A 23,360-nucleotide genomic window follows, 5' to 3' on the forward strand; every position below is an offset into this window, starting at 1 on the left:
GGTTCATTTTCCTTCATATTAACCTTTTAAATTTAGTAATGTATCAATTTAAAGGTTGGGAATAAAGTTTAGAGTCAATCAAACACATTTTTAGTACAGAAATATATGTATTTACATAGAAAGAGGGACAAACTCCTGAAAAAGGGACAAATGAGGAGGAAAGAGGGACAAGAGGGACAGGGCTCCCAAGGAGGGACTGTCCCTCCGAAAAAGGGACAGTTGGGAGCTATGCATGAAAATTGCTACTGCGCATGTGCAGAGCCGGGTGTGTGCGGCTTAGGGCCACGCATGCGCTGTAGCCTCCGACTGGCCATGACTGGCCAGTTTTGAGGGGGTCACCGCTGCTTGATGGAGAGCAGATACTGTAGGATGACTTTAGGGGCTACAAGAAGCCCCAGGTAAGTTAAACTGTATTTTTTTTTATTTTTTTAACTTTAGTATGATTACTCGCTTTTTTTGTACTTCTGCACCACATTGCCTCCAATTCTTCTTGCACTGGTTTCGGTTTTAGATCCAGTACCAATGATTAGTTGTAGATATGAGGGAAAGGTGTTCATTTGCCCTCATTTATGATGGCGGCCGTATGACTGTGCCGCGAGATTACAGTGTATTACTCTGTACAGGGGATCTCCATCTGGGTGGAGTAACAAAACCAATAGCGAATTATCTTTGCTGGTTGCTTATTGGCTAACAGATCTCTTTGCCGGTTACCAGAGGCAGGCTGAGCTTATGATGTAGGGAAGTGGGCATTGCGATAACCGGAAGAGGGCGTGGTTTTGGAGGCCGGTGTAGCGATTGGTGTCGCAGGTCGGGTTTATTGCTAGTTTCCTCTTCCTCTCCCGAGAAGAGCGGTGCAGAACAGTGAACTCAGCCGGTCAGCTATGCAGCCAGGCGGGGAGCTGTGAGGGCGGAGCAGAGTTCCCGGGGGATCGGTTTGCGATATGGAGAACGAATTTCGAAGTATAGATGAGGACGACCGCTGGATCCAGCTCTATGGAGTGAGTGTATTACACCTATTATTGGCTGTTATCTGAAAAGGCAGCCACTCCATTCTCTAGGTTCATTCACAGTTCATCTGCCTTCCCCACTTTGTGCCCCTATTCTGTGCACTGTGCCAGCCTCTTATTGCACAATCCTCGCTAAAATTGGTGAAGTTTTAGCGTGTGGTAGCAATCCGTGTAGATTGAGTGTACATTATACTCCTATGTGACTTTAAAGGGAACCCGAACTGAAAAGGATATGGAGTTTTCCTTTTAAAATAATACCAGTTTCCTGACTCTCCTGCTGATCCTGTGTCTCTAATACTTTAAGCCACAGCCCCTCAACAAGCATGCAGATCAGGTGCTCTGAAGTCAGACTGGATTAGCTGCATACTTGTTCTAGGTGTGTGATTCAACCACTACTGCAGCAGAGATCAGCAGGACTGACAGGCCAGTGGTATTGTTTAAAAAGAAACATCCATATCCCTCCGTTTAGGTTCCCTTTAAAGGACAATTGAAGTGAGAAGAATATGGAGGCTGCCATATTTATTTCCCTTTAAACAATACCCGTTGCCTGGCAGTTCTGCTGATCTTTTTGGCTGCAGTAGTGTCTGAATAACACCAGAAACAAGCTTGCAACTTACCTTGTCAGATCTGACCATAATTTCAAACACCTGATCTGCTTGTTCAGGGTCTATGGCTAAGGTCCCATTCACACTGCACACGTTTCCAGCTGCGATTTGGGAACGCGTGCAGGAGGCCGACACGCACATCACAGTGCATAGAGTGCACTGTCTGATGTTCACACTGCATGCGTTCCGGACCAGTGCGGTCCGGGAACGCATGCTGCACGCGTTTTTTACATAAACGCGCGGCTGACCCATTTACTTCAGTGAATGGGATCAGCAACGCATACAAACGCGGATGGCGTGCATTCGTATGCCTTGCGTTCCGAACGTACGGCCGTCCGCGTTTGTAATGTGAACAGGGCCTAAAAGTATTAGAAGCAGAGGATCAGGAGGACAGCCAGGCAACTGGTATTGCTTAACAGGAGATAAATATGGCATCCTCCTTATCCCTCTTGCTTCACCTGTCCTGTAAAATACAAATAAAAAGATACCTATGGAGGATGAAGCCTCTGGATCCTAATGTGGCCTTATACCCTCTTCCTCAGCCAGTCCAATCCAGCGACTGGCAGACTTTTGAGGCTCTCACTGTTGGATCACTTCTGAGGACAGGGGAAGGACCTATGATCCAGGGGCTTTCCCCTCCCGAGGTAATTACCCCCTAGGGGTACTTTTTTTTACCTTTAGTTTCACTTTGATATACACTATGAATAATTATGCAGTCTTTTGGTCAAAGAGATCAGTATTTAGTGTGACGACCCTTACTTACACAGTAGTGATATTTTACTGCATGCATCTCACAGAAAAAAGGGGCTTCTGTCCCTGCAACTAATCCGGGTACAGTTCTCCAATCTCAGCAACATCTACAACATTAAGCAGTCTAATTGGCTGAGTAGGGGTTACCTAAGCCATACTAGCTCCAAAAATTTCTTTCTTTCAAACCTATTGTTTAGTGTGGATGTTGTGTAAGGCTCTTTTTACTCTATGCAAGTTGTGATGTTATGCAATCACAAGGTATTAGAAAAGTCAGATTGCACAGTTCCATTATGCTGGGCATACACTGCATTCTGGCAGGCTTATCAATCGAGCCTGATGGCTCGATTGATAATATCCGACAGGTCCGATGACCTGCCGGATAGATTCCCCGCCGGCGGACAATAGCGGGGAATCGAGCGGCTGATTAGGATCGACCCACGTATGCCCAGCATTACAGTGTGACCATACAGTAAGTCATAAAGTACAATGAAAGTATGCCTCACTGCCAATGTAAACCCACTCGTTGCTCTGTGAATGCACTGCATGCTGTGTGTTAACCTAGATGGAAAGCACCGCAAACAGTGTGATAAACTCATATGGACATCATTGCATCCCTCTGTGATGTGATCTTGTCAGTTGCTGCATGTCGAAATGGGCACGGTGTGAAAGGAGCCTTATTGTGTTTCTAGCATAAATTAATCTTTTGTGCCACAAAAATGTTTTTACTGATCATTGTACATTTTCCGTCAAACCCCAGGATTCATGATAATTTGGGGTGTCAGCGTAGAAGCAGAGATCTGATTTCCTGGACAGAGATGGCGAGATACATTGGGTTAGGCCACGCCTCCTGACCCCTGATAGGACAGTTCATATATAAATTCTCAGAACCCCCCCCCCTCCTGGCCATTCTCTTTTTCTGCCCTCGAATGGACAGTTCGTTTTTCTTTTGTTCCTTTTTTAAATTTTGTTTTGAGCGCCTTTTTTGTTTGGGAGCTTACCTCCATCTGGGCGTATAGAGCGGGTTCAGCCTCTCCCGCTTGTTGCGGTAGCATTGCGGCCTCTAAAGGAGGCTTATAGATGCAGGGTTCCCTCCCATCCACAGCTCTTATGCCTGAAGTTTAGTAAGGCATAAGAGGATAGACCGTGCTTCTTCCGCGTTCCGAGGACGCTGTAGCGGTCAACACTGCTGACGTCATCTTCCCGCGAGCTTTGGACGGATGCGGGAAGACGCGCCTGATTGGTGGAGGAGTTTTTCTTCCGGATTACGGATATTCAAAAGGACGCCGGAGCGGGCAGTGGTGGACGCTGTGGGATCGCTCTGCTCGGCGCCGGCGGCAGCATCACCCCACAACCTTTTGCAGGTGCAGTAGTTACTGCGGGAGCGCTCAGGTTGCTGGCTTCAAGGATTCAACTTCAGCCACCCCCATCGGGAGGATCAGGTATTTGGCATCTCCCTGGATATAGGTAATATATTTCCTTTTATCTTTTTTTGCTGCTGCCTGCTGATGTTTGCCAATATTTGTTATAGAATGAAAGATCAAAGGAAAACCCAGTCTTCCCACCAGGAAAGGTATCCGAGTGATCAATGATCACTCTACAATCCTTAAAGAAATATAATCACTTGGGGTGCATCCATTATCTATATTAAGCACGGGTCTATATGGTATCTAAATAAAAGAGTGCATTCTCCCTTTCTGTTAAAAAAAAAACAAAAAACAAAACAAAAAAAACCACGGATTTCTTAGTGGAACATACCCTCTTTTTTTCTTTTTGTGTCTCCACAGTCCGCGAGAAAGGGAGAAGGGACAAGCGGTGTCTAAAAGTCACCAGTCCCCCAGGGGAACCCATACCCGATCACGCTCATGTTCAAGATCCAGGGAAGGGCAATCTTCTCAGCATTCTTCTCATGATGCAAGCTCATCTAGAAGAAAAACTCCTGAGAGACGGGAAAGATCTCGGGATAAAAGACAATTGCCTAAGAGGCGTTCATCTAAGAGACAATCCCCTTCTAGAAAGTCTCCTGAAAGATATTATTCAAGCAGGGGTTATAGGTCTGGCAGGAGCAGATCGCCAAGGCACAGGCATGATTCCAGAGACCGAAGGTCTCCTAGGAGAAGATATTCCCCTGATTATTACACATATCCTTCTTACAGAAAGTCATATAGTCCTCCTAGGAGAGTTAGATCCCCCAATGCGATCACTATGGAGTCGCAAAGATATTCGCAGCCGGCAAAATCTCTTTGCTGGTCCTGTGCACAACCCGCACTCCCAGACAAAATGGTATGTGAAGCATGCTTTATGGAACTGGGGAAGGACAAAGAAGCGGATAATGAGCAGGTGTTATCCTTCATTCAGCAGGCTGTACAGGATACATTCAATAAGATGGCAGTTTCGCACCCAACTACATCAATTCCACAGCCACAACCGGAGGAAGGTACATCATCCTCTAGTCTACCTCCAGTGGGATTTGACTTCGCGCTGATACCAGCCTTTGTAACTGCTATCAAGTCCGCTATAGCTTGGGAGGAAGATAAGGATTCCCCTCAGGAACCTGACAAATACTATCCACACCTGGATAGGCAACCTAATAATTTTCCCTTTATGAAGGTTATTAAGGACATTTTTCTTAAAGAATGGAATAAAGTAGAACAGAAGCCATCCTTATCAAACAGGTTTGCCAAACTCTACCCTTTCAGTGAAAAGGATGCAAAACTGGTGGACTGCGCCCCCATTGTAGATGCATCTATCATGCGACTTGCCCGCCATGTTACCCTGCCAATGGACAATGCAGTGTCATTCAGTAACCCACTAGACAGAAAGATCGACATAGACATCAAGAAAGCGTTTCTTGCTTCTGGCGCTGCATGTAAACCAGCGGTGGCTCTAACATCCTTGGCCAAAGCATTGAAGGTTTGGATAGATAATATTGAGACGGCCCTGAACTCCGACACAGACAGACAGGAGATCATCAAGGCTCTAGATGAACTGAAGTTAGCAAGCGAATTTATGGGGGAAGCAGCAAATTAACACCATTAGATCTTCAGCTAGAGCTATGTTGCATAATGTCACAGCAAAAAGAGCCTTATGGCTGAAGCCATGGTCAGCAGATCAGTCTTCAAGAAACAACTGGTGTAGGATTCCGTTTGACGGGAAGCATCTCTTTGGTTCAGAAATGGATGGAGCCATTGCGAAAGTGACTGGAGGCAAATCAGGCCTACTACCGCAAGATAGGAAGAGGCCCTTTAGACAACAGCCAGCTAGAAGACAATCAGCTTCCTCTTCTAGGTTTCAGCAGGCCAGGTCTTACAAGCCAGGAAGACAATTTAACAAAAATTGGAGAGGAACTCAATCGTCCTTTCTTAAAACCAACAAGTCAAGGCCTAATTCAGGAGCAAATCCAAACCAAAAATCTTTCTGAAGGTGCATCCGCCCAGCCACACCCAGTAGGAGCAAGATTACGCGCCTTCTGGCAGGTCTGGGTGGAAACGATCAGGGACGATTGGGTGTCAAAAACATTAAGGAAGGGACACTCTTGGAGCTTCAAAAAAGCCCTTCCAACTTCCTGCTTTGTCAAGACAAGGATGCCTCTCAACAGAAGCAGACGTCTAATATTGTTAGATTATGTACGGAATTTGGAAGAAAGCAAAGCAATCCTGAGGGTTCCAAAGAAGGAAGAATTCATGGGAATTTATTCGCCTCTCTTCTTGGTACCAAAAAATTCAGGAGGATGGAGGCCTATTCTGGACTTAAAGTTCCTGAACAGATATATCAAGATCCATCATTTCAGAATGGAATCCTTACAGACCATCATAAAGGTCGTCAGAAGGAACGATTGGTTGTCGACAGTAGATTTGGCGGATGCCTACCTGCACATACCAATAAAATCGAGCTTTCAGAAATTCTTAAGATTCACAATCAACGATCAACACTGGCAATTCCAGAGCCTGCCATTCGGAATATCAACAGCACCAAGAACCTTTACCAAAGTATTGGTCCCAGTAATAGCCTTCCTAAGACAAAGGGGTCTCAGAGTGTTCCACTATCTCGACGATATACTTCTAATCAATCAAGATCGTTCTCTCCTTCTTCACCATCAGCAAATTCTGTTAGAAACATTGCAGGCTCTGGGATGGATAATAAATTTCAAGAAGAGTCAGCTAACGCCAGCACAAAATCTTGTCTTCCTAGGAGCCAGGTTCAAGACAAATCAGAACGAGGTTTGTCTACCCCTTCAGAAAATCGAATTGATCCAGCAAAAAGTGTCTTCACTAATAACAGGAGTTTCCCCATCAGCAAGGGAGTGTCTCAGCCTTATCGGGACATTGTCATCAACAATCTCTATGGTGAAGTGGGCACACTGGAACCTGAGATCACTACAAGTATACTTCCTAAGGCATTGGAACAAAGGAAATATGTCACAGAGGATATTACTCCCAATGTTTGTGAAGAACTCATTGAAGTGGTGGACTCAGCAGAAACATCTGATAAAAGGATTCCAGCTTCAGCCAGACATTCCAGTGGTGATCACCACAGATGCCAGTTTGTCAGGGTGGGGAGCACACTGCGAGGAGGTGCAGGTCCAGAACAAATGGAGAGTCTGACAGACGGGAGTCCCATCAAATATATTGGAACTGAGAGCAGCCTTCCTAGCCCTGAAAGCATTTCAGCATTTGATCAAGGGGAAGGATGTTGTTCTCCAAATAGACAACACAACTGCAGTGTCCTACATCAGAAGACAAGGGGGAACGAGGAGCCACTCACTAATGCAGGAAGTGAGCTTCATAATGTTGTGGGCCCAGAGGTATCTATCAACCTTGATAGCCGTGTATCTTCCAGGCCAACAGAATGTTTTAGCAGACCAATTGAGCAGAAAGTTTGCAAATCCGCACGAGTGGGTTCTGAACAATCAAGTATTCTGGCATTTAGTAGAAACATGGGGTCTTCCACAGGTGGACATGTTTGCCTCTCCAGCCAATGCCAAGCTACCAGTCTTCTACTCCCGCTATTACAACCCGTCGGCAGTAGGGACAGATTGCCTAATGCTGGGAATACACGATGCGTTTTTGCGTTCGTTTTTGCCGTCGTTTTCGCTTTCGTTCGATTCTACTCTCGATTCACTGCTCGATTCCCCTCTCGATTCCTTATCTTTTCTTATCAATTACATTCACTTGAATGAGGAGAATCGAAACGAAAGTAGAATCGACCAGATCCAACAGGTTGGAATTTATCTATCGAACCCATCTATCTAAAGTAAAAACTTAACGTGTATTCCCAGCATAACACTCCCGTGGCATTTCAACCTGGGCTATGCCTTCCCTCCATTCCCTCTAATCCTGAAATTCTTGCAGAGGTTGGTACACGAACAATGCATGATCATACTTATAGTACCCGATTGGCCCAGAAGACCTTGGTTTCCGTTCCTGATGGAATTGGCAATAGAACGGCCAATCAGACTGCCGCAGATTCCGGACCTACTGAGTCAACAGGACCTCCTTTATCCCAATGTCAACAATCTCAGTTTGACGGCCTGGAAATTGAAAGGAAGAAGTACTAGTCTTTAGGTCTCTCTGATGATGTGACTTCTACTCTACTGAAAGCCAAGAAAAGGTCTACTAATGTTACTTATCATAGAATCTGGGAAAGATTTGTAAGTTTTGCATCTCACAACAACTTTAATCTGCTTATGCCAACAATTCAGAACATTCTAGGATTTCTTCAAACAGGAGTGGATAAACAGTTGAGTGTATCTGCAATTAAAGTTCAAGTCTCGGCACTTTCTGCATTGACAAATGAAAGATGGGCTCTTAATCCTTTGGTCATCCAGTTTATTCAGGCCGTACAAAAGATAAGACCCCCACGGAAGCCTTTCTTCCCCCAATGGGACCTCTGTGTGGTGCTGGACACACTCTTGGATAGTCCTTTTCATCCAGTGGAATCTGCTTCATTGTGGAATATCACGTTAAAAACGATATTTCTAGTAGCAATATCCTCTGCAAAACGTGTTTCTGACTTACAGGCGTTAGGCTGTGCAGCTAACCTCCTTCAATTCTTCCCGGACAGAGTGGTAATTAGACCAGTTCTGCAATATGTTCCGAAGGTAGCTTCCTCTTTCCACATCAACCAAGAATTGACCTTGCCAACCTTTCATTTAGACCAGGGTTACCATCCATTGGATGTAGGGAGGAGCATTAAGGCCTATCTTAATGTTACACATTCCTTCAGGAAATCTGACCGTTTGTTTATAAATATTCAGGGAGCAAGGAAAGGAGAGTCAGCTACAGCCAGGACTTTAGCCAACTGGCTTGTGAAAATTATTCAGATGTGCTACAAATCTAAAGGTCTTGAGGTACCCAGGGAGATCCATGCCCATTCCACCAGAGGAATGAATGGCTGCCTCCTGGGCATGTTATGCTAAAGTTTCAGTAGACACAATTTGTAGGGCAGCAAGCTGGTCCTCTGTGCATACTTTTGTCAAACATTATCATGTAAATCCGGCATGTCTGACTTCACTAAAGTTTGGAGAAGCTGTCTTGTCTGCAGTTGAGAAATAGACTTTTTGTATTTTTGCATACTCCCTCCCTCTCTGTTTGATTTTGTATATCCCATGGTATGTCGCCATCTCTGTCCAGGAATAAGGAAAATTGTATACTTTCGGTAATTTTCCTTTCCTGGAACAGAAGATGGCGACATACAAATCCCACCCTCGGGTCCATTTGAGGACTGATTTTTCACGAGAATGGCCAGGGGGGGGGGGAGGGGGGGGTTCTGAGAATTTATATATGAACTGTCCTATCAGGGGTCAGGAGGCGTGGCCTAACCCAATGTATGTCGCCATCTTCTGTTCCAGGAAAGGAAAATTACCGAAGGTAAGTATACAATTTTCCTTATTAACTTAAGGTGTTTTTTTTTTTTTCTACCGTTTCTACAACTGTAGTGTATCCAGATTTCTGCACAGGGTTTGTCAGATTTTGAAGGTCATTGATTGATTTATTGCCTTACAGCTTGAATTAAGGAGTTTTCCCCGGGCACTCCGGATTCCTCCCACATCCCAAAAACCTACAGATAAGCTAATTGGCTTCTCCCTAAAATGTACCCTAGACTATAATACATACATAGGCATATGACTGGTAGGGATTAGATTGTAAGCTCTTCTGAGGGACAGTTAGTGACAAGACTATATAGTCTGTACAGCGCTGCGGAAGATGTTGGCACTATATAAATAATAATTAAGACTTCTGGGGCAAGGTTTTTTGTTTTCTTTACAGTAACTGGAACCCAGCTATTTACAATTACAGTAGCACACAAAATGTAGTCATTTTCACATATGTGGCTTGTTGGCCTCACTGCTGAGCAGCAATATACAGTACAGACCAAAAGTTTGGACACGCCTGCTCATTCAAAGAGTTTTTTCTTTATTTTCATGACTCTGATCATTGCAGATTCACACTGAAGGCATCCAAACTACGAATTAACACATGTGGAAGTATAGTACATAACCAAAAAGTGTGAAACCACTGAAAATATGTCATATTCTAGGTTCTTCAAAGTAGCCACCTTTTGCTTTGATTACTGCTTTGCACACTCTTTACATCTTGAAGCTCATCAAGAGAATTCCGTCACCTGAAATGGTTTTTAGTTCAAGAAGTTTAAGAAGTGGGATTTCTTGCTTTATAAATGGGGTTGGGACCATCAGTTGCGTTGTGGAGAAATCAGGTGGATACACAGCTGATAGTCCTACTAAATAGACTTTTAGAATTTGTATTATGGCAAGAAAAAACCGCTAAGTAAAGAGAAACGAGTGGCCATCATTAGTTTAAGAAATGAAGGTCAGTCAGTCCGAAAAATTGGGAAAACTTTGAAAGTGTCCCCAAGTGCAGTCTTAAAAACCATGAAACGCTACAAAGACACTGGCTCACATGCGAACCGCCCAGGAAAGGAAGACCAAGAGTCACCTCTGCTGTGGAGGATAAGTTCATCCGAGTGACCAGCCTCAGAAATCGCAGGTTAACAGCAGCTCAGATTAGAGACCAGGTCAATGCCACACAGAGTTCTAGCAGCAGACACATCTCTAGACCTGTTAAGAGGAGACTGTGTATCAGGTCTTCATGGTAGAATATCTGCTAGAAAACCACTGCTAAGGACAGGCAACAAGCAGAAGAGACTTGTTTGGGCTAAAGAACACAAGGAATAGACATTAGACCAGTGGAAATTTGTGCTTTGGTCTAATGAGGATCTTTGGTTCCAACCACCGTGTCTTTATGCAATGCAGAAAAGGTGAACGGATGGACTCCACATGCCTGGTTCCCACCGTGAAGCATGGAGGAGGAGGTGTGATGTGTGTGGTTCTTTGCTGGTGACACTGTTGGGGATTTATTCAAAATTGAAGGCATACTGAATCTGCATGGCTACCACAGCATCTTGCAGTGGCATGCTATTCCATCCGGTTTGCGTTTAGTTGGACCAACAGTTATTTTTCAACATGACAATGACTCCAGGCTGTGTAAGGGCTATTTGACCAGGAAGGAGAGTGATGGGGTGCTGCACCAGATGACTTGGCCTCCACAGTCACCAGACCTGAACCCAATCGAGATGGTTTGGGGTGAGCTGGACTGCAGAGTAAAGGCAAAAGGGCCAACAAGTGCTAAGCATCTCTGGGACTGTTGGAAAACCATTTCAGGTAACTACCTCTTGAAGCTTGTCAAGTGAGTGCCAAGAGTGTGCAAAGCTGTAATCAAAGCAAAAGGTGGCTACTTTGAAGAACCTACAATGACATTTTCAGTTGTTTCACACTTTTTGGTTATGTACTATACTTCCACATGTGTTAATTCATAGTTTGGATGCCTTCAGTGTGAATCTACGATGTTCATAGTCATGAAAATAAAGAAAACTCTTTGAATGAGGTGTGTCCAAACTTTTGGTCTGTATTGTATGTCCTATGGATAATTAGAGGAATGACTAAAATTAGTACATTAAATCTATGCATGTACCTTTCTTTTAGACTTTCCTCAGGCAAAACAGTTCATGATCGTTTTGACTAGAAATTTATATAGTTTCAGGCATGGGCTTAAAATAGTGCTGTACTTGATGACAAAGTGTGCTTTAAGCGATCTGAGCAACTCTTGGGTAAAAACCTTTAAAATGAACCTCCGTCTAAGGGAAGTTTGTAAATTAGGGCTTTGTGGGAGGCAGTGTTAACTTGCCTACCGGGACTGTTTCTTTGCTCCCATCTTTACATGGGCATCCATCTTGCAGCTTTTAGTGTTGCAGTTCAAAGTGCGCAGCATGTCCCTGGCCGCTTATGCATGGTGGGATTTTGTCATTACATATCCTGGTTGGAAGATGTGAAGACATTGACTACATCTCCCAGCATGCGTGCACTAGCAGCCAAGGACACAGTGTGCACCAGTTTCTGGGGACGCTACATCTCCTGGCATGTGCTAGCAGGGATGCTCCAGACATCGCAGACACTGTGAATCGCTGCCATGATGGATGCCTTTGTAGAGACTTGGGCTATAGAACAGCCTTCATAGCACTGTTGCCAACTCATTCCTTTAAAGAGGCACTGAAGCGAGAAAAAAAATATGATCTAGTGAATTGGTTGTGTACTATGAATAATTACTAGAAGATTAGCAGCAAAGAAAATATTCTCATACTTATATTTTCAGGTATGTCCCAAAAGAGCAAAAGTGTCTACCCCGCACACAATGTTGGTGATTGGGTTCCCTTTACTGCTGCTGGTATCAGCTTTTCACTGTGCCTTCACGTTAAAAGAGCATCAATCAATTATCATCAAGAAAACATTCCGTGGGCACTAGTTACTTTGAGCTTACATTTATTCCAGGAGCATATGCAGACTGATGACAAATTACACGATGTAAGATCTTAATACATCACCCTTCCGGGGCTGCAAGCATTCACAGAGATGGTGTTCATGTCTCTTCCGGAAACCCTCCTCCCCCTGTCATCCTTAGGCGGAAGTGCGTCAGCGCTCCAACTTGGAGCGCATCTGCACCTACCCGCCCATGTCGGAAAACCCGCCGCTTGCCTGTCGCACTCAAGCGAAACAAATTCGCTTGGTGCGTTGCTAGGCAACCTCCCGACTATACGGAGCGTCCCACCGCGGACATAAGAAAAGTGTCCTCGGTGCTGGGACGTTTGCGGGGTTCAGACACCGGACAACATCTGGAGGAGGGATGACCGGACTAATAAAGAAAGGAGCACAGGTAGCACAGTAAGGATAGGGGCATGTGCAGTACATACGCTCATATATGATTTAACTCTCAATAGGTATAATGTGTTGAAGAAAAAGTAAATAGAGAAAGACCCAGTGACAGAGGCAGAAAAATAAGGACAAGAGAGTCCACGTCAGTACTAATATTTTTCCAGAAATACACTGAATTCATTGCGATCATTGAAGCCCAAAGGCCCTAGGGCATCGGATCGGCTAATAAGCAACGATTCTCTTCGAGACAACAAGTTATCTCTATTGCCCACACGTCGTGGGGTTTTCACCAGCTCAAGGCCTACCATTTTTAACACATTCGCATTAGCATCATGTATCTCTCTTACGTGATTGATCATTCTTAAAGCGCCTATTCCCTTTTTAATAGATCGGCGATGTTCCACCAATCTTTCACGGATTGGGCGAGTGGTTCTCCCTATATAGAAATAGGAGCAAGGACAGAATATGCCATACACAACGAATTCCGTTCTACACGTAATAAAATCTTTAATTTGATGCGAGTATCCACCTAATTGTACATGGTCAGTTCTGACCATGTATTTACAGGTGGGACAGTGTCCACATGGGAATGATCCCCTATAGGATGATCTATTTAACCAGGTTGGAGTATAATTTGAAATATATTCACTTTGTGTGATCATTGATCCGATGGTAGATCCGCGTCGGAAGGAAATGAGGGGGCCCCCCAATACTTTTGGGGAGATACCCTCATCCTTCTCAAGTATTGGCCAGTTCCAATCAATTATTTCTCTAATCCTGTGGGACATTGGTGAGAAATCAAAAGTGAAAATGAACTTATTTGGTTCAGGTTTTACATCATTTTGCCTATCAAGAAGAGACGACCTTTCCATTAATCTCACTTTAACAAGGGATTGATCCACCATCGTGGGATCATAACCTCTCTTTAGGAAACGCTGACGCATCTCCTGTGCTTGTATCTCAAAATCAACATTTGTTGTATTGTTCCGTTTTAACCTTAGGAATTGGCTGTAAGGGATTGAGTTTTTGACATGATGTGGGTGATAGCTCTCATTATGCAAGACGGAATTCGTTGCTGTAGCTTTGCGAAACCCTTTTGTGATTAGTTTGTTCCCCACCACCTCCAAGGAAAGATCAAGAAAGGAAACCTTTTCACCTCCCCACTCTCCAGTGAACTGCATGTTCATGTCATTCTGCTGGAGGTATGTCAGGAATTCATTAAACTTCTTCCTGGTGGATCTCCAAATGACAAGCACATCATCCACATACCTGGACCATGCTCTCAGATAACACCTATAGGGGTTTCTTTCCCCATAGATGTAGATGGTTTCCCATCTAGACAGAAAAAGATTCGCGAACGTGGGAGCCACCGACGTCCCCATCGCTGTTCCCGATATCTGTCTAAACCACTCCCCTCCGAACCGAAAAGCGTTGTTTTCGAGGACGAAATTTAGACAGCGACACAAAAATTCACTCTCAAGAATGTCATAGTGTCCCGACTCGACGAGGAGGTCGAACATCGTACTGACCCCCAATCGCTGCGGTATCCTGTTGTACAGGCTTACCACGTCGATGGTTGCCAGTCGATCACCTTTATACCAACTCGTTTTCTCGACCTTTTGCAACACATGTGATGTATCTTTCAGATACGAGGGGATCTCAAGTAGGAGCGGTCTGAGAACATGGTCCAGGTACCTGGAAAGGGGCTCAGTCACTGATCCCCTCCCAGAGACGATGGGCCTGCCAGGGGGATCCACCAGGGACTTGTGTATCTTAGGGAGGAAATATATGACTGGCTTTTTTGGAAAATCTGGGAGTAAGTCATCTCCCAATTTGCGACTAAGGTAACCTGCTTGAACCCCACTTCGCAACAAGGAGCGAAGCTTATTTTGTATAGATATAGTGGGATCTGATTTCAACTTAGTATACGTTGTTGGGTCCTCAAGCTGACGTTTTGCTTCCTGCAAATATTTGTGAGTCGACATTACCACAATATTACCCCCCTTATCCGCCTTTTTTATTGTCAGATCATGACGAGCTTTTAGCCATTGTATGGCTCTCCACTCTCTAGGAGTAAGGTTTCTCTTGTCATGAGGGTACAATAACGCTTTTGTTTCCCTTAAAATCTGACGTTGGAATAGATCAATAGCTGATCCTTGTAAAGGCGGATAAGGGGTAGTAGATTTACATGCAAAAAACTGCTTTGTTGGTACAGTTGTAATTTCAGGGGACTCCCCTCCCCCCCAGGCATTCCCTTCTTCAAACAATTCCTGTAGGTTAATCAATGCTGGTTCATCTTCAGGTTTCAACTCCGGGAGAAAACCAAGGGAACCAATTGATGATTGATGAGATACACAATGTTTATTCCCAAAGTTCCGATAAATGTTCATTTTTCGTATACTTTTGTAAAGGTCAATTTCAAATTTGGCATAATCAAAGGATTTGGTGACCACAAAGTTAAGGCCCTTTTCCAACACCTGTGTTACATCCATTGGAAGCTGGACCTCCGATATATTGACAACCTGCATTTTATCTGAGTTGTCAATGTCAATAGGGACACTGTCCACATTGATGGCTACTCTGGGCGAAGCCCCTTCCAGGATACTTTCTTTGCACATTCTGGCTCGTCCTCTCCTCCTGCCCCTCCGAACTTTTTTCTTTCTAAAGGGGTTTTGGGTTTAGGTTTCTTTGCTTTTTTAGCTTCACTTTCTGAGTCTGAACCTGACTCGGAAGTCCAATAGCCTCTCTTTGGTTTACGGGGTCTGCCTCTAGGTTTCTTTGGGCGTCCCTCTGGTTGTGACCATTGGAAAATGTTTCCTGACTGGAAATCTTCTTGGTCTCTTAGATATTTCCCAAGTTTTCTCTCTTTGATTTCCCTCTGTATGGGAATCAATTTATTGTCAACTCTGTCAATTATACTTTTTAGCTTCTCCCCTGGAGCTACTGTCTGTAACTGAGTCTTTATATCACAAACCTCTTCAGTCACTTTGTCATGTTCTTTCTCAGATCGTTCCAACACAATATCATTGAGAGTTTTAGCAAGTGTTAGAAACGCCGTCTTCCACTTATCTACAAAATCAGGGTCATCTTTGTATTCTGATGGAGCTTTGTAATATCTAAACCCTCTAGATGTGTACCCCTTTTCCTTATAGCGCTTTAACGACGCTATTGTCCAAAACAGACGAACCTCCTTTTCAGAAGCCTTTAGCAACCTGTGCTCCAATCTTCTGGAGTTCAGTTCTCTGTGAACCGGTGTGCTGCTGCAATCATCAGAAAAATAGGTTTCCCAATCCAAGTTGGAGCGCTGACGCACTTCCGCCTAAGGATGACAGGGGGAGGAGGGTTTCCGGAAGAGACATGAACACCATCTCTGTGAATGCTTGCAGCCCCGGAAGGGTGATGTATTAAGATCTTACATCGTGTAATTTGTCATCAGTCTGCATATGCTCTTGGAATAAATGTAAGCTCAAAGTAACTAGTGCCCACGGAATGTTTTCTTGATGATAATTTATATTTTCAGGTATATAGTGTTTTTTTCTAACATTGCATCATTCTATAATATGTGCAGATTACACAACACTCAGCATTCAAAATGAGTCTTTCAGAGCAGTCTGTGAAGTAATGACCTCTCCTCTAGCAGAGGAAAAGTAAATAGTCCAGGAACAGTTGAGATAATAAAAGTCAGATAACAGCCCTCTCCACGACTAACTTAGTCGGAGAGCTTAATGTCTTGTTTGCATAGAGATAACAACTGGAGTGTCTCAACTCTTCCTGTACTGGAAACAATTACACTGATGTATCTGATCTTAATGTTTTATTTCTTAGCTGTGCTACACATACAAATCATATCATCTTTTTTTTTCGCTTCAGTGTCTCTTTAATTACTGTCACATATGAATTATACAGGTTTTGTGGTTAGGTAGATGCAGTTAAGGCACTGATTATGTGCAAATAGCCCCAGAACCTGTATAACTTAGATGTGTCAGTAATTAACCACTTGCCGACCGCCCACTGCACAGAGGCGGCCGGCAAGTGGATCCCGCAAGGACCGCCGTATGCACAGAGCCAGCGGTCCTTGTACGGGCATGGGCGGAGCGATCGCGTCATTCGTGACACTATCAGCCACCGGCGCCTGGCTCCGCCCCCGTCGCGCTGTAACCCGCCAGCCATTCGGAAGCGCCGGTGGGTTACTAGCACCCGGATCGCCGCTTACAAAGTGTATAATACACTTTGTAATGTATACAAAGTGTATTATACAGGCTGCTAGGGCTGCACGATTTTAGGTAAAAATTGAAATTGCGATTTTTATCTCAGTAATTGCGATTTCGATTTTTTTTTTTTTACATTACATAAAACCCCCTCCCCCTCCCAGCTACAGTAACTAACCACAACAGTTATATTACATGATATCGCACCAGCCTGGGTGGCAGTAGCTGGGTGCTGTCTGGGGGTCCAGGCTGGTCCAAATGTTCCCAATGAGGGGCGGCAGCAGCAGCGTGATCCATGGTGGCTCCAAGCGGCAATAGCCGCGGTAATGATCCTCAATGTGGCCCTTTGATCATACCCGGTTACCGGCATTAGCCCAGCAGCAGCGTGATCCCCAGCCGGTGGTTCCAAGTGGGATAGGAGTAGCCGCTGTAATTATCCTCCCCGCTGGCTTTCATCTCCTTCTTTGATCATGGGAGGTATCAGCGCGATCCCGCCGGACACATGCATCTCAGCCGCTATAGCGGCAGAGTCCTCAGGGGCTTCCGTACTTCCTAGTTCACTTGTCACCCCATGACCCGCAGCATGCGCTAACAGGCAGTAGGTGGAGCTGTACGCAGCTTCTTCTGCCCAATCAGCAGCAATCTTATGCATGACAGCTGTGGATCCGCCCCCAGCCTCCCACCGCATTCAGAATTTAATGCATTCGGGCGGGCAGAGCCGTACGGGCAGGCGAAACCGCGATTCACAAAAAAGTGACGATCAGAAGATCGTCTTCTAATGAATCGCGGTTTCAATTTAAAACCGAGAAACCGTGCACCCCTACAGGCTGCCTCCTGCCCTGGTGGTCCCAGTGTCCGAGGGACCACCAGGGCAAGCTGTGCCCACCCCCCAGACCACTGTTTGCGCCCAATCACCCCCCTAATCACCCATGAATCACTCCCTGTCACTATCTGTAAACGATATATATATATATATATATATATATATATATATATATATATATATATATATATATATATATATATATATATATATATATATATATATAATATATTTTTTATTCCCTAAACTGCCCCCTGCTCCCTCCTGATCACCCCCACCCCTCAGATTCTCCCCAGGCCCCCCCCCCCTGTGTACTGTATGCATCTATCCCCCTGATCACCTGTCAATCACCCATCAATCACCCCCTGTCACTGCCACCCATCAATCAGCCCCTGTCACTGCCACCCATCAATCAGCCCCTAACCTGCCCCTTGCGGGCAATCTGATCACCCACCCACACCAATAGATCGCCCGCAGATCCGACGTCAGATCACCTCCCAAGTGCATTGTTTACATCTGTTCTCTACCCTAAACACCCACTAATTACCCATCAATCACCCCCTGTCACTGCTACCCATCAGATTAGACCCCTATCTGCCCCTAGGGCACTCAATCACCCGCCCACACCCTCAGAACGCCCTCAGACCCCAGCCCTGATCACCTCGCCAGTGCATTGCTTGCATCTATTCCCCCCTCTAATCACACCTTGAGACACCCATATATCCATCAGATCAGGCCCAATACAACCTGTCATCTAAAAGGCCACCCTGCTTATGACCGGTTCCACAAAATTCGCCCCCTCATAGACCACCTGTCATCAAAATTTTCAGGTGCTTATACCCCTGAACAGTCATTTTGAGACATTTGGTTTCCAGACTACTCACGGTTTTGGGCCTGTAAAATGCCAGGGCAGTATAGGAACCCCACAATTGACCCCATTTTAGAAAAAAGACATCCCAGGGTATTCTGTTAGGTGTATGACGAGTTCATAGATTTTTTTTTTGTCAAAAGGTAGCGGAAATTGATTTTTATTATTTGTTTTTTTCCCAAAGTGTCATTTTTCACTAACTTGTGACAAAAAAATAAAATCTTCTATGAACTCGCCATACACCTAACAGAATACCTTGGGGTGTCTTCTTTCTAAAATGGGGTCACTTGTGGGGTTCCTATACTGCCCTGGCATTTTAGGGGCCCTAAACCGTGAGGAGTAGTCTAGAAAACAAATGCCTCAAAATGACCTGTGAATAAGACGTTGGGCCCCTTAGCGCACCTAGGCTGCAAAAAGTGTCACATGTGGTATCGCCGTACTCAGGAGAAGTAGTATAATGTGTTTTGGGGTGTATTTTTACACATACCCCTGCTGGGTGGGAGAAATATCTCTGTAAATGACAATTGTTTGTTTGTGTTTTTTTTACACACAATTGTCCATTTTCAGAGATATTTCTCCCACTCAGCATGGGTATGTGTAAAAATGCACCCCAAAACACATTATACTACTTCTCCTGAGTACGACGATACCACGTGTGGCACTTTTTTGCACCCTAACTGCGCTAAGGGGCCCAAAGTCCAATGAGTACCTTTAGGATTTCACAGGTCATTTTTGTTTCACGACTACTCCTCACGGTTTAGGGCCCCTAAAATGCCCTATGCATCTATGAAGGGTTGGGTTTCCAAGATGTCACCCCAGCAATCGTATTCGATCGGCATAGGTGGCAGCCATTATGAGTGTCCACAAATCTTCATGTCAAGTATAGGTGTCACAAAGGGTTAATTAGGTAGGGATTAACACCTCACTGCAGAAAAAAACACCTTGGGCTAGCTGCACATCTAATAGGTGTGGTAATCGCGCACTATGGGAGCATGCCATCACATCAGTGCATCACCGTGTCCAGTGTGCAAGGGACCATAGTTTTTGGTGTGATACTGGGAAGGTCCTAGCAAATAAAAAAACAAAATCTACTTACCCGGAGCTTCCTCCGGCCTCTGGCAGCCAATATGTTCCTTGCCGTAGCTCCACCTCCATCTGGTGACCCGGGGTTGCCTCCATTGTAGATGCCAACCAGCATCTACTCTGCATACACAGCTGCGCGTGGCTGTGCCGCTCATGTGGTCTGGGGTGTTCTGTGCAGAACTACTGCACAAAACACTCCAGACCACGAGATCGCGAGTGGAGCTTGCACGGGCGCAAAAGATGCCAACCTGGTGAGGACTGCACATGCAGCAGAGGGTACTCCAGACACCGTCTGGAAGCGGAGCTGCGGCAAGGGACATATTGGCTGCCAGGAAGCTCCGGGTAAGTAGATTTTCTCTCTCCTTACAAGAATACAATATTCTGCTATTACCCTTGAAGCTACATATGCGCGCTAGAAGGCATTTGACTGAGGCAGGTAGGTAGAGCTCGAACATTGTTAATCCAGCGCAGGTAGAATTGGGCGCAGCCGGCGCCATCATAGGCCTTAATAGGAAATACGGCTATAGCAGCGCACAGGGAGCAACTTCGGCACTGTCAGAAGACAGAGCTGAAGTTATTTTTAACACCATAATTCGGCTTCCAGCAATTGCTGGAAGCCAAATTATTTCTTTCCCCACCACCCATGGTGGCCTGGAGGGGGAATAATATTTAACACAGCCAGGAACTTGTGCAGGAGCAGGATCAGCCATATACCGATCTCTCGTACGCTATAGAGCTCTCTGAACATGAGAATATAGCTTGTGTATAGGTGTCTTCCTAAAGGTACATACACGCGTCCTGATTTTCCGCCCAACTTCTCATCCGACTTGTCGTTTGAATGACAAGTTGGATGTGTGTAGGTGCAGTCCAGCGACTAATAACAGTTGATTTGTCCGATCCGCTTGGCGGATCAGTTGGCCCAACTGTCGGTCAAACGACTGTCAGGTCAGTACGTGTGTACAAGCTACTAGTCATTAGTCCAACTAATCGATGTTCAAACATACAGTCGTTTGATGGAGTCCATTGTTCTATCCAGTCCATTGTTGGTTAAACGACGTGTGAATTAGGATATCAGCTGCTTTGTTGGTCTGTGTGTACAGGACGTCTGAACGACTTGTTGTTTGCACTTCAAGTCGTTCAAACGACCAGTTTAAATGACAATCGGGCGAAAAGTTGGACGTGTGTACACACCTTAAGTTGTACGCCAGATCTTCAGTGACATGAACACCATTGTTCCCTGGTGCTTCATTAGCCGTCACACCATTGTCCCTACACCATAGAAAAGGTGGGATGCATATGCTTATATGCCACCTCGAACACTTTCTTTGAGGCCTCATTGAGTGTGTTTACATGCCTTTATTCTAATACTCCGCAACATATTGGCCTCAATTCACTAAGCTTATCTCCTGTTTAAAGAGACTCTGAAGCGAGATTAAAACTCGCTTTTTACCTTCTATTCATCTGAGGCATGTTTGCCCCTGCTAAAACGCCTCTATCCCGCTGCAGAACGAGGAGGGGTCTTTACCCCCCAAATCCCCCCCCCCCCCACCTGCAAAATCCATGACCAACTTGGTCGTATATTTTGCTGCTCATGGAGGCAGAGCTTTTGACTGTAGCCCTGCCTCCATGCGCGTCTGTCAGCGCCGGATCTCCGACTCTCCCCCGCCCCTCAGTGAATGAAGACTGAAAGGGGCGGGGGAGAGTCTCTTTAAGGTGAGATCTCTAAAGTTAAGTCTTCAATCCTTAAAATAACTCCAGAGTTTTAAAGTTAGACAGGTTGTTAATTAACTGCATGTGAAAATTACAGAGGAGGTAACTTAAGGAATGAAGAGATAAGATAACACTCTCACTGTGAAAACTTCTCTACTCCTTAAAGCGGAATATAACCCTGCATTTCAACTTTTCTCTAAAACATTATTTACAGTATATTATATGCAGATAATAAGTAACAGACTGCGCTAAATAAAAATTAATAAAATATCATTAAAAACTTTAATAGTAAAAAATAAAAACAATTTCAGTATGAGGTAGATAAGGGATTTGATTGCTCCTTGTATTGAGACGATATGTAGATCTCTTTTAACTTGAAAGTGCGTAGTGCATAGAGATAGTATTGCACAATGCTGGCGTTAATCTGGCGTTGAACTGGCAGCAAGTGTACTGCAAATTGATTTCCTTATAGGGAATGGCAATTCAGAATGGCTCGTGGAAAGCAGGGCTGTGGAGTCGGAGTCGTGGAGTCGGGCAATTTTGGGTGCCTGGAGTCGGAGTCGGGAAAAAATGCACCGACTCCGACTCCTAATGAATTTGTAACTGTAATTAAAATAGAAAATATGATAAAATGTTCTATTTCTCAGATAATAGTCATTAAAAATAATGTATATATACAGTAATAGCTGTGCTTAGTCCACAAAAATGAAATAAACCAATCAAAATTAGTTACTTGTGCTGCTTCAATAAAGCAGTCCCCGTATTTTTAAGGTCAGATATACATATCTGATTGTGACTGTATATATGATGTGTACACAGGAATCTCTTATATATACTAAATAGCATCTATGCTGTAAGAATAAAGCCTGATGTGTAGCTGTGTCACTAATAGAGATGGTCAACGAGATGGAAATAATTCTGCATTGATGCTGATTTATGCAAATGTATGCACTCCCTTTGCTGATGAAATCAAATAATGTGATATGTTATTAAAATTTGGTTTGGTGACTACAAATTAAAGGGTAACTGAAACGGATGAAAAGTAAAGTTTTATACATACCTGGGGCTTCCTCCAGCCCCCTTCAGGCTAATCAGTCCCTCGCTGTCCTCCACCACCCGGATCTTCTGCTATGAGTCCTGGTAATTCAGCCAGTCAGCGCTGTCCGGCCGCATGCCGCTCCCACAGCCAGGAACATTCTGCACCTGCGCAATAGTGCTGCACAGGTGTAGTATGCTCCTGGCAGCGGAGTGTGTGCATGCGCACTACGCCTGACTGGCTCAAGTACCTGGACTCATAGCAGAAGATCCAGGTGGTGGAGGAGGACATACAGGGACTGATTATCCTGAAGGCGGCTGGAGGAAGCCCCAGGTATGTATAAAACTTGAATTTCATCTGTCTCAGGTTTACTTTGTTACACAGTAGTACTATACTCTACATATGCACTCCCCACAGAGCTGCAGGAATCCACTGAGAATGCTGTCCACATTGAACACAGAGGTGTTGTCTGTTTACAATCTCCTCATTCCCCTGCAGAGTACCTGCACATCATTCTTACATGTACCCACACTTACATTGCCTAGGGCCTGATAGATGTTCTTTGTTCCGGTTTGTACCTTTTACAAGTACTCTTACCAAGGACTAGTTTTAGTCTAAAGGGAATAAATATAGTAGTCTACATATCCTTCTCACTTCAGTTGTCTTGTAAAATTCCTAAGCGTTGGCAGTTAAGAGACGAATTTCATGTTACATACTTTTAATCAACAAAATTGTAATATGCAAATTAGAGGAGTCGGAGTCATGGAGTCGGAGTCGGAGTCGGTGGAATCCTAAACTGAGGAGTCGGAGTCGGTGGATTTTTGGACCGACTCCACAGCCCTGGTGGATAGGAGCCCTAGGAACAATGCCCTTAGATATTGACCTGTTATGGTGAACAGTCGGTATTGTTAAACTGATCTGGAATGTCACTGAATCGTGTCGGTGTTGTATCAATAGGTCTCCGACACTGATAATGTACAATTGTAAATAGGTTGGATCTCACAAATCCTGGAACATAGAAGCAAGGTGGTCTTCCCGGGAGCCGCTC

General features: G+C 44.7%; 1 protein-coding gene across 1 annotated transcript in view; it reads left to right on the top strand.

Moving 5' to 3' along the window:
- The first annotated feature begins 730 nt into the window (after positions 1-730).
- The window catches only part of PTPN2 (protein tyrosine phosphatase non-receptor type 2), a 119,566-nt gene continuing 96,936 nt past the window's right edge, over positions 731-23,360 (top strand). The window contains exon 1 of the mRNA XM_068234699.1: positions 731-998. Within this exon, the coding sequence (XP_068090800.1) occupies positions 942-998 (57 nt within the window). The 5' untranslated portion in view covers positions 731-941. The remainder of the gene's footprint in view (positions 999-23,360) is intronic.

This window comes from Hyperolius riggenbachi, chromosome 5, assembly GCF_040937935.1.
Source record: "Hyperolius riggenbachi isolate aHypRig1 chromosome 5, aHypRig1.pri, whole genome shotgun sequence".
Taxonomy (NCBI): domain Eukaryota; kingdom Metazoa; phylum Chordata; class Amphibia; order Anura; family Hyperoliidae; genus Hyperolius; species Hyperolius riggenbachi.